This window comes from Loa loa, assembly GCF_000183805.2.
Source record: "Loa loa unplaced genomic scaffold supercont3.253, whole genome shotgun sequence".
Lineage (NCBI taxonomy): Eukaryota > Metazoa > Nematoda > Chromadorea > Rhabditida > Onchocercidae > Loa > Loa loa.
In genome coordinates this window covers 74,205-86,279 of record NW_018108433.1, presented here as the reverse complement: position 1 = coordinate 86,279, position 12,075 = coordinate 74,205, and the positions used below count along the sequence as shown (strand labels likewise).

The 12,075-nt window shown below is 36.1% G+C and overlaps 2 protein-coding genes across 2 annotated transcripts in view; one reads left to right on the top strand and one right to left on the bottom strand.

The window, feature by feature from the left end:
* The window catches only part of LOAG_18300 (hypothetical protein), a 5,987-nt gene extending 2,820 nt beyond the window's left edge, over positions 1–3,167 (top strand). Inside the window, exons 4-9 of the mRNA XM_020450962.1 lie at positions 292–374; positions 495–603; positions 872–973; positions 1,565–1,742; positions 2,023–2,298; positions 2,401–3,167. Coding sequence (XP_020305306.1) covers positions 292–374; positions 495–603; positions 872–973; positions 1,565–1,742; positions 2,023–2,298; positions 2,401–2,577 — 925 coding nt within the window. The 3' untranslated portion in view covers positions 2,578–3,167. The remainder of the gene's footprint in view (positions 1–291; positions 375–494; positions 604–871; positions 974–1,564; positions 1,743–2,022; positions 2,299–2,400) is intronic.
* A 464-nt stretch (positions 3,168–3,631) lies between these two features.
* On the bottom strand, positions 3,632–9,814 carry LOAG_08656 (hypothetical protein; the record flags this gene model as incomplete). Its single annotated transcript, XM_003144186.2, has 12 exons — positions 3,632–4,053; positions 4,252–4,401; positions 4,553–4,676; positions 4,865–4,960; positions 5,048–5,191; positions 5,510–5,664; positions 5,848–6,100; positions 6,484–6,792; positions 7,066–7,334; positions 7,725–8,176; positions 8,513–9,262; positions 9,525–9,814. 12 exons carry the CDS (start codon positions 9,812–9,814, stop codon positions 3,893–3,895), a joined length of 3,153 nt encoding a protein of 1,050 aa, XP_003144234.1. The 3' UTR covers positions 3,632–3,892.
* Between the last annotated feature and the right edge of the window lie 2,261 nt (positions 9,815–12,075).

Here is a 12,075-nt window from a genome sequence, read left to right as displayed (position 1 = left end):
AGAGACGGTGGCAAGCATAGAGGCAAAGCTCATAACATATGGTAGAAAACCTCCAGATCAAATACTAAGCGCAAAGTCTCAAACCTAGCAGTGATTTCTGTCACTGTATCTTTTTCGATATGATTACATATGGGTATGAAAAAGGCTTTTTAATGCTTTTGAATGTCGCTGGATATCACATGGATTGTGATATTATCTATATCGCTAATGAACTGTGATAAGGAGTTGGTCCATTTGTTGTTCTTACAGTTTTCCACTTTATTATTTTATTTCAAAATATCGAAGCTTTAGAAATCATAATGCCGATCACTGTTGTCATGAAAGCGTTAACGCCATTGCTCCTTCGAAGACTTGTTTATCATGTGGTCCTAAAGGTAGGTCCTAAAGGTTCTAAAGCTTCACAGTTTCTTGCAGTCTAGAGATCACTTATTCATCAATCCATTAGTTATTCATTTTTATGCTCTAGGCTGGAAATAAACTTGTTTACGTTACAGACGAGGATTCGTCTAGAAAAGGATTACTATGTGTAACAAATTCATCTAATCGAATCCCAGCAAGTAGTCAGCGTGTTAACAAAGGAACTGATTATGGACATCCTGCAGAGTAAGTGTGGAACTTTAATAGTGTTTTTTAACATTTTTATTGGATTTTATTCCTGTATTTTTTAAGGGTTGCATGCAATAAACTCATTGGTTAAGGGTCTATTTTGTTTCTCTGTGCATCTCTTTAATGATTCGATTCTCCGCATGTTATATTGAAAAAACGAGCATGTACTTTTTTTTTTTTTTTGTAGATGGATGCTCCATCGTTTTTTGAACAAAAAGCATGGATTTACAGCCTTTCATCTCAATTGTTTTATATTGAAATTTAGTGGAAAAGACTCAACGCCTTTGCTCCAAAATTATGCATATTGTGGTGAATATGGTACTGTGTCCCGGAAATCTTGTGGTCAGGAATCATCAAACAAACGAAAGTACTCATTTGCAGCTTATCATCCATATTTTTGCTATTTTAACATTTATTCGTTGTTTTATAACTCTTTGACTAATTTGCTTTTATTTTCGTTATTTCCACGTCACTACTAGAGTTGCATGAAGTTTTTTGTTGTCTGCTGTACAGTAGTTATCCACATTCATTAACAATAGATTAGTACTTTATTTCTCTATGTATTTTATGTCTGTAGGATTAATATCTATCTCTTCCAGATTCTTTATGTTGTTATAATTTTTACTGTTTATGTTATGAGTGAAAACATTTTGCGCAAACATCGAAGGCTTAAAAACGAAAATTTGAAACTAAAGCTACGAGTTCGATATTTTTCAAATTTTTTTCCATATGTTATTAGTAAAATAGAAAAGGAAGAAAAATTAGCTCTGAAACTAGTTGGGAAGTAATGCATATTTGGTCACGGTGGAATTCTTAGCTTTTATATTTTATACATTATTTGTCAATTTTATTTGAAGAAACGCGTTGTTCTTAACGTATCTGTTCAAATACATACAGAGCTTTTTAAAATTTGAAGAATTTACGTTCATCTTTTTGATCATCCCTTTTTTTTCTTTAGGGCCTTAACATTAGCGGAACCAGAGGCATGTGAGCGAAACTGCGATAACGTTAAAGAAGATCCACCAATTTTGATGAAAAGTCGTCCTCATGCTCACAGCCATGGTGTACGTAGTATCACATTCGTCTTGGCAATATCGTTTCATTCAATCATTGAGGGTCTTGCTTTCGGTGTTCAGGTTTGGCAGTTTTGCGGTTTTGATTTAGGAAGTGTCTGGAAATACGGATTTGGTAATTATTAAAAAAAAAGGACGTAGGACAGAAAAGCCGGGCAAGATTGGCTGCAATCCGAAGAGAATTCAATTTTAGACGACACCTTATTTTTGCCGCTTTTATTTTGAATTCGTCTCCTTTCTTTTCTTACTAGCATTATGCAAATGTTCACCATAATTTTTGTTTTCCAAAAATTCCTGAACGATGTTTATTCATATACAGCTTTATACCTCCAAGTTATTGCAGATCGATAATGCTCGAATTGTGACGCTATTTATATCGTTGATGGTACACAAAATTATTGTTGCATTTTCCGTTGGTTTGCAGTTGGGCCGCACTCATGCACATGCTTTAGGTTGGGTATGCTTGAGTATGGCCCTTTTTTCGATCATGTCACCTTTTGGTGGTTTTATTGGTACATTTGTTCAAAGCTCACAAATGGATACACAAGTGAAAGCTTTGACCATACTTATTTTTCAAGGAGTTGCTGTTGGCACATTCATTTATGTCACATTTTTTGAAGTAAGTATTCATGTTTTTATTCAAAAGATTTATTAAAAAACGCTTTCAATTTCGACTTGACCATATCGACAGAATCATTTTCAAATGCTACGTGTTTTGCAGGTTTTGTTACACGAACGAGATAACGAGCATCCAAATCTTTTAAAACTAATTTTTATGTTGATAGGATTCACACTGATTGGTGGGTTGCGGTTTTTCGACAATCATTCCCATGAACATTCTAATGGGTCTCTTCAAAACCATGGAACCCTGTCATCACCTCAACCCCACAGTATATGAATACTGTTGTTAATTCAACATTTGTTTTTAACTTCTGTAAATATTCCTCCAAAGTTAAGAGCAGTGTTTTTACTATCATTGTGAAGTTGAGTCAGTTCAATGATTTAAACTGTTCCTCATTCAGTTTCCATCTTTAAGAAAACATTCACAGTTTCCAATTAAAGATTCAATATAGAGTGGCGAGTTATGAATGGGAAAACGGAACAACGCGAATTATTCAGAGATTCTTCCGATTCCGTTCATGACATCTACTCACCAATAAATTGCCCTTCAAACTCCTTGGATTCGTCATATTTATGTACCCAGTATCTCTTCATACATATTCCCCCTCTTCTTCCTTAACCTAGGCAACCAAATAATAACTATCACCTATGTAACAGTATCCCGAGATCTGAATTTGGATACTTTGTGAGATACCTTCAGTCAGGATGATATCCCGTTGTTGAGAATGAGTCTAATTAACACTTGCATATTTATATACTGACTTTACTGACAACTGTGGAGGTTTTATTTCTATAATCGCTTTTTCCTGATGTTAAACCTCATATTTTTTATAAAAAAACTGACATTATTCGCTTCAGTGAGATCCGTGCTGATCAATAAAAATATCGATCATTTTGTGAGTCATTTTCCCGATAGAACACTTTCTGTAAATAAACTAAACAAAGAGATTTAGAAGATTTGAGCCAAGTTGCTCTCACGAAAGAACTGTCGCATTTATAGTTTGAATAAATAAACTTTGGGTTGCGCTTATCTGCCGTCAAGAATCAAAAGTTAGGCTATGTAATTATTCAGGTTTCATTGACGCATCTATTTCTTGCAAGGACTATATGTAATGCTGAGGGTTTATCCGTCTTCAGAAACATTTAAATGTACAGAATGTGCAAGTCATCACATTTAATCGTAATAAAATTAGCTGCAATGTTTATTCTGATGAATAACATTTATTTTACAAGCGTTCGCTTACAAAAATTCAAAAATTCGTTTAAAATAGGGTTATCTATGTGGTGACAACTTTGACGAATGAGGGCATTTACTCGTGATTTTCATAAAAGTGAAGCCTGAAATGATTCAAAAATTTACATTAATAAATGAGTTAGCAGTGTTTCCCCATTTAACTTTTATTAAAATCACCAAGTCAAAGATCTACATAGTCAAAGTTACTGAGACGATCCAACCTGGCGCGACACCAACTGGTACACAAAAAGGTATCTATATTTTTCCTTGTTTGCATACCGAAATACAATGGAATTTTATTGCATAAACCAAATTTGAGCACAGTGAACGAGCAAAAGTAGTTATACACTATTAAAAACTATTGCAAACGGCGAAGTATAACCAGCTTTAATGGTCCTTCTGGACGTGACCGGAGCGTTTTTGTCGCTTCCAGGTAACTCATCCCACTCAAATCAATGCCATCAATTGTGGTTACTCGGTCACCAACTTTAATACGGCCGCTACGTGCTGCAGAGCCGCCTAGGAAAGAATTAAGAACAAGTTAAGTCATTACTATCAACGTTGCCGAAGTGCTACAGTTTAATGAAGGATACCCTTAAAAATAAAACAATGTGTACTTCCCCTAAGAGAATTGACATTTATAAACTTTTCACTGTCCTTTTTCAAAGCAAAGTATACGTTCCAAGCATATTTGTTGTTTCGACGATGAATGGTTACCTTCAAAAACTCTTTTGATAACAATTGGCCGATCACCAAACACTGATCCACGGCCACCATCAAGCGCTAAGCCTACACCAAGACTACCTTTCGTGAGTATCACTTCTTCCGGATCCATCGAATAGTTGAACAGATCAGGGTCAACAGTTGCTTAAACAAATAAAACCCATGAAAAAGAATGGCAAGTCATTTTTTGCAAATTTTGAATTCATTCATTACTACATGTCAAAGAAATTGGCTATCCCTTAAGAGGTTCAATGATTTCAACTGAAAACACAGTGAGCATCTTAAACGATTTTACCGGTGGAAACAAATTTAGCAGGCTTAGCTGGCATGTCACTGGATTTTGTCTTCGGTCGTCCGAGTACGAAAATGACATGTTCAGTCCTTTGTTTGATTAAGGTTCGTGCATCTGTAGCTGACATCTGAAATATGCAATAATTAATCGACTTTGTGATAAGAAACTAGCTCAAAATACGATCGACGGTGTAAAGCTGACGATGCACAGGGAAGTGCTTTTTGTATTTTAAACCTTTCGATATTAAAAATCAACAGCTATACTAGGGAAATCTGTGGTAATGCAAAAGATGAGCAACAAGGAGAACCATCTGACCTGTTTTGTCGAGTAACCCTGCACGAAGAAAACACGATCGCCCTTCTCGATGAGATCGCTTCGATCCGCAATACTACCCGATATCACTCTTTGCACCTGAACATATATGAAACCATTTTTCGACCACCTCCATGTAATTAATCAATTATTTAATCACGTCAACCAATTAACTCGAACACTCACGCTAATATATTGGTCGCCGGAAGCTGCCGAACTCAGAATTACACCAACTGAACCTTCTGGGTTACTTGCCGGTTTTTTCAGCATTACTTTGAAAATATCATAATCAGCAAATTTTCCATTTAACAAGCTTTTGCACTCCATTAACTAGAATACTTTAATGATTTTAAACAGGCGAAAGAAATACCACTGGTTTCTACAAAAATTGCAGATGAAAACATGAGAGAGGTATAAATGTTTCTACAGTCATTGCAGTTTCCATAATGGAAAAAGCAGATACATGTCCTTAAATCGTTAAAACTGTAATCACGCGTAGACCAGCATTAAATCTTCAAAGCATTAAAAAAATATATCAGAGTGATAAATGGATGGGTACTGAGGGAAGCGAAAAGCCCACTGTTTGTCTTCCATTATATACTTTTCTTTTGGAATAACTCCACGAATTCGGAAACCTTCAAATATTACCTCCACTTCAGATGTTTGTCCTTGCTTATGCAACTCATTGCTTGGTGTAATCTCGCTGATTATTTGAAGTGTCGCTTCTTCAGCTCCATCTGCCCCAAGCGGCCTTCCGATCACTTCATCGTTTGTTACACTATCGAAGCGTGAGAAATCGAGTCCTTCAAATAATCAGTAGTCTACCCCACTTTCTGGAAATTCGTGGTAAGCCTCATTTATCGTCAAAATATAGATATTCTTACGTAATGCTAGAAAGCTCCATACATATCGACTTTCAATCCTCATTCTGATTAAATGATCCTGTCGTCAGAAAGTTAAAAAAATGTACAAAATTGTTTTTAAACCTTTCATAACTCCTACTGAATACTCTCTTTCTGATAGACATGGATGCATTTTTGTGTTTGGCTCTTTCTCCATCACGGATGAATACACTTCCAGGAATTCATTCTGCTTCGTTATAATCGAGGACCTTTTCTCAACCTTTTCAGATTGTCGGATAATATCCGAAAATTTTTCAACCTTGACATTTTTTTCGACAGTAGAGACGAATTTCTTCTCATTGTTATGAGATGCTCGCACCGGAAGAGGCTGTGCAGTCTGTAAAGAATTACATTCTAACTTGCCGCATAAACATATTTTCATAATAGCATTACCGGTAAATGTTTAAAACAAAAACTTTAGTTAATAACATAAAATGTGCATCTAACAACCATAAGATGTGGAAAATGAAGAGATTTTGTGAGAAAAATAAATCATCATAATGGTATTGCATGGGAGACGCAGATATTTTTTGGACCTCCCTTTTACTTCATTAACCGAATTTTGAGTTTTTCATCTCATGGACCGACTAGCTAAGATCATGTTCCCTTAACTCTTAATGTCTTTTTAATCTACTCCAAGCTCATCCTGTACTGCTCACTTTCTGCCTTAATCGGTAAAATATGGTGTGTTGCGTGCTATCAATTTTCTAAACCAATTACCTTCTCAAAGGATGCTCTTGCTTTTGTAAAGAAATTTCCGGCTTGCGAAATAGGTGCATTATCAGTAACTGAAAATCTATTTTTTGAAGTTTCAACATAGGTCGAATTTCTTTCAGTAAATTTTTCGCTGATCAATTTGCTGCCACTACATGGAACTTTCTCTGAGGTGCGCAAATTTAGTGCTGTCGCTTTCGAAACACCAGTACTGCCACTGTTCCCCACTGTAGTGAATTTGCTCGAATCAACAGCGCCTGCGATGCTTTGGAATGTCTTCGGTGTTGGAACTGCACCATTATCTGCTTTTGTGAACTATAAAAATTTGTTTTCAATAAATCAAAAATGGGTGATAAAATAACAGACCAGGCAAAAACAGCATAATTTCAACCAAATTTTAGCCATCTCCATCAAAATATCACAGCCAAATCAATTAGCAAAGGTAACAATTTCAATGCCATGAAATCATTTCGGTTGGAGCAGAATCAAGAAAAGGATTTCATCTATTTACAGCTTTAGTAGCTACCTTAGCGAGCCAATCCAACCCACTGATTTCGGTAGTTGATTTTATTTTTAAAAATAAATGACGAAAATTGCCTTTTCAATAAGTTTATTAAACGGAATCGGCTTATCATCATCTCTGGCACGGCGTGGAGCAACTGGTATTACCGGCTTTTCGGACTTTTCATTTAACGATGTCGGAGTTTGCAATTCCTTGGTGGGAACTGTTCGGTTAATGCCATAAGAATGTTCTGGTTTCCTCGGAATCGATACAGCAGAACTTTGCCATGGGGGAGGGATGGGTTTGGAAGGGACGACTGAGCCAGATTTTTCAAACACACCTGAAGTGGGCTTTTCTGAAACAGATACAGCGCTATTCTTTGGGGATGATATATCTAACATCGACTATACCCAGTCGGTTTTATCAAGTAATTTGAAATTTCCGAAGCACCATTCAGTGTTTCGTATAGCGAAGAATTAGACTTGCTTTCATTTGAAGTAGTCGTTTCTGATGACTTCAAACAAGAAATTAAGTTTCAAGAAATTCCCACTGTTTGAGAAGTAAGGCTCGTATTCAAATGTTGTTCTCCAATTTTTTTTGAACGATGTCTATAACGACACCACAAATGAATACTTTTCCATGGATTTATTCATTAAGATAAGTGATGAATAGCGGGAGATTTGGGGAACACTTGAGACAGTCATATTGTCAGCTATTTCCTGAAAGGAAACTTCGGAAAACAAACCGCTGCTGTCGTGATTTCTCAATGAGTCAGGTGTTGGAGAGACAATCCGGTTGAGTTCTGTAGCAGGTACAAATGAAACACAGTCGCTTTCCTCGATATTCAAGTGTATTTCTGCTTCCGAGGTATCTTTAGATTTCACAGCAGCATTTTTAAGTGACCCCAACTTTTCATCATAGGTACTGCATTGTTCGATTTTTAACAGTCGATTTTCTGACTTTTCTTGCGAAGTTACCCCGAGTTCTAGATCAAGAGACAGAATCTGAAGTGGAGGTCCTTCCAAATTAGTGCCATAACTTCCTTGATCATGTCGCGGAGCAATTTTAGAAGCAAAAAGCTCCGATATTGGTATTTCTTGAGGCCTTGTAAGTGATTGATGAGGTGAAGCATTCCCTGATTTTGCAGATATGGTCCTAGGCAGCGGTTTTGTAACAGAATCAGGCGACAAATGATACCTGGAAAGCAGGGTTGGTATAATGGAATTCACCAACTAAAGCTGAAAAAAGCGAGCCATTCTCAAAAAGTGAAATTCTGAACTTGTTGAATTAATTCGACAACTAAACAATTAACTTAAAACAGAAAATATGGACAGTGAAAATAGAAATCAATTGAGTGGTAGACAATAAATCGTACTAAATTTTCAATTAACTAGCCCTTGGTTGTGTATTACTTCAAATTAAATCAAGATATTTTTAAAAAATGAATAAAAGATGAGCTGAGCAGTCTTTGTTTAGAACATTCAAAAAGACGCGCATAGATAACAACTTATTACAAAATTAAAAGTAATTTACATATCATAGGCAGATGACTGCTTCATGGTGACTTTATCATCATATTGTTTTCCATTTTTGCATTTCTCATCCGTGTCCAACGTTTCCACTGTTTCTTTTGGTTCCGATGAATTACCATGCGGTAACTTCGTCGTAGGAAGATCTGCTGACTTTGTCAGAGTTAAATAAAATTCCTCCGATTTATCAACTATCCGTGGATAGAAATGGTAATTCAAAATTTCTGTTTCGGGCGGTAAATTTTGCTGGAATTTTGAATACAGATCATCCAGCGATTCTCTCATGGATCCTTCGGACTTTTCATCTTCTTGCTCACTGATATACGCCGTATTTTCCTGCATTTCAGTTTTCAAACGGGCATATTTATAGGTCCTTTGCACTGGAATTCCTTGCATTGACTGATTTGAATTCGATATCCCGCTGGATGAAAGAATATTGGAAAGCGTTGTTGCATAATGCAGCTTCGGATGTGCGGGAGTTTCCGGAACCACAGTTGAAAGTGGAGCATGAGGTTGCTGCTCTTGTTCAAAAGTACTTGCAGAGGATGCTGAGAAAGCTTGCTGTTTATTCTGATAAGTTTGCTTCGAGGTTTCTGGATGCACCGTGGAATCCGACGGAACAATCATATTTATGAATGACGGCGATGCTGACTGCCCAGAAGGCGTTATTAACGGAGCAACAATGGACGGAGCGGAGCGTGTCTCTTCATCTCCCGTAGGCAGATGAAGCGTACTGTTAAGAAAGTTCGGTCGACTGAAAAAAAATTAACTTGTGGAAATTAGAATTCGCTAAATAATTTCAAAGTTGCTGAGATAACGAGAGATTAATATGATAGGCCAAAGGGTTCATTGCTTCTAGTTCCTTGACAAACACCTTTTCTGCAATAACATGCATGATCGACCTCTTAGTAAGACTGCATTGACGCATGTCTGGATCCGGCCAAATTTGGAAACAACGCAACCTTACGTCATTTTTGACTTCCACTGAATTTTATACAAACATTTCAAAGTGATACTTGGCGGCGAAATGTCGATCGAATTCATCGAATAGTGGACTGGAACAATCTGGATCAGAAGCAAATACGCTGACATAAGTTGGCTTATGCTTGATGTTACAACGACTTCTGAATATGGTCCGTTGCGACCTCGATTGCTGATGCTGTTGTAACCGATCGCTGTGAAATCCGGAGTCGTTACTGCACGGTGAATCATTATTAATTGTTTTGAATATCACAGTAGTGTTACCATTACTGTTATTGTTACTGCCATTCACAGATGATACGGTTGTATCTAATTCTAAAGCCATTTTACCACCTGCAAGTTTTTCGCATTAAAAAAGTTTTTCGACCTCAGAACAAATGTAACATATTCATGAGTGCAGCGGAAGCAATATCGCCTAACAAAGTCATTCGGAATGGGAATGTAAAGGTGTCAAGAGAATAGATTAGAGTTATTGTAACACATCACATTTCCGAGGACTTTTGACAGTGTAAACAAACCCTCAAAGTCGTCAATCGTTAATCATAGTCTTATGACGTTTTTTTTTTATCACAATGCTCATAATATATACAGGCCCTGTAATTATAGCCATCAATCAGGTCAGGAATAAGATCGAAAAGTGAAATACAACCAGCCCATACATTTTAGCCTTTTCAAGAAACAAGTACTTGTCCAAAGAAGTCTGAGTAAGTCATCCGCAAGAGATGTTGGTAACCTCAAAGAGAAAAAATTTTTGGAATTCCAAATTGTTTCGAACTGAAAGCATTTCAACTCTGACTACTACTACATAACATCTATCCTTACTGCCAGACTACAACTACCAAAAACTTATGAAATTCAAAAAAAGACAACTGGATTCCACTTCCAAAGGAAGCACAGCTATCGAACTGTAAGCGTAAAGAGAAACCAGAAAACGTTACATCGATTGGTGTGATGATGATTCATACTGTTGCAAAAGAAAGACCCTTGCCTATGATCGAACAATAAAATAAGATGTTTATTTGATTATTCAACTCCATAGTCCAGATTAAAATTACTAATTTACCAAAAGAGATAGCTAGCATCAATTTAACCAATTTCGAAATCTAATTAAATCCTTGAATCAATCATATAAAATGAGGGAAATACAAGGAAATATTTTAGTTCTAATTTTCCAAATCCTAAACCGTTCATAAAAGGATGTAAATGTTGCGACGTGAAAGAAGCAAGAAGGTTGACCAAGTGGATTACTGTAAGGTTTTCTGAAAGTAAACAGAATAGAATATTTTCTCACGAAATGAAAATGAAAGTCCCCGTAGCAGGTTAAACAAATAATTTCTTTTTTACAGTTTTCAGTTCCTATATGATTACGTGATCACATATAGGACAAGTGAAACGCCATTACTTCGAAGGTATGAGTTTGATTTCTGGATGTGATAAAGGGTCTATCTGCAAAGTAACAAAGGTGGTAATGATATAGTGTTAGTCAGCCCATCAGCAAAAAAAAAAAGAATGTTGTAGTGATTTAAGATGAGGAAAGGAACCTATAGTTAAACAGTGATAAATCTATAAATATATTTCAGCATAGATATAATATTTTAGTTTAGTTCAACTGATAAGAATGCACTTTCATATACAAAAAAAAAAAAAACCCGAAAAAACTAAAACTAGATCGAAACTGAAAAACAAAACGTAACCAGTCTGCAAGAGGCATTCCATACTCGGATAACATTTAGAGTTCAATCTTCCTAATTACTGTGATTTCCGGTGATAGATTAATCGAAGTTTTCAATTCTAAGTTTTCGTTGTATGCCTGTAACAAAGCACACTTGCACCTCATAATGCAGTGGATTGAACGGTGAATCTTTAGCAGACGGTTATTCTGTCACGACAAATAAAGGAAACGATGAAACATTGATAACTTCGAAATTGCTTAAGAATTATCCGTTATAAGCGCATACTATAATGTTTTGAAGCTGCGCAAAATAAACCACTAATTTTAAAAAAAAAATCACTAAAAATAAATCACTAATTAATTTATTCCTTCACACACCATCGTTTCTCGCCGCCCTTAATTTATTAGTCATTCAAATTAAAGTTAGATGTTATCATATGAATTAGATTTAACATGGAAGAACTATCACTGCTAATCTGGCCAAAAATGATAATGCGTTTATAAAAACCCCATAAATGAGATATAATATATAGTGTTCGGTGAGGAATCCTGTTAATAATTTATCTTAGGCTTCACAGAAACAGATATCCAACCTTTGACCTTAAAAAACATTACGAAAGAACAAGTTTAATTGAAAATTGCTTGATAGGATAACGTGTAAATTGAGGACAAAATTATCCACGAACGACGCAAATTACGGATAACGTGAAGACATTAGGCTTGAAGATGGAAGTATGAATTAGACGCAGGAGGACATGATCTGAATTGAAGTATGAGTTAGACGTAGGAGGACATGTGATCTGAATTGAAGTATGAGTTAGACGTAGGAGGACATGATCTGAATTGAAGTATGAGTTAGACGTAGGAGGACATGTGATCTGAATTGAAGTATGAGTTAGACGTAGGAGGACATG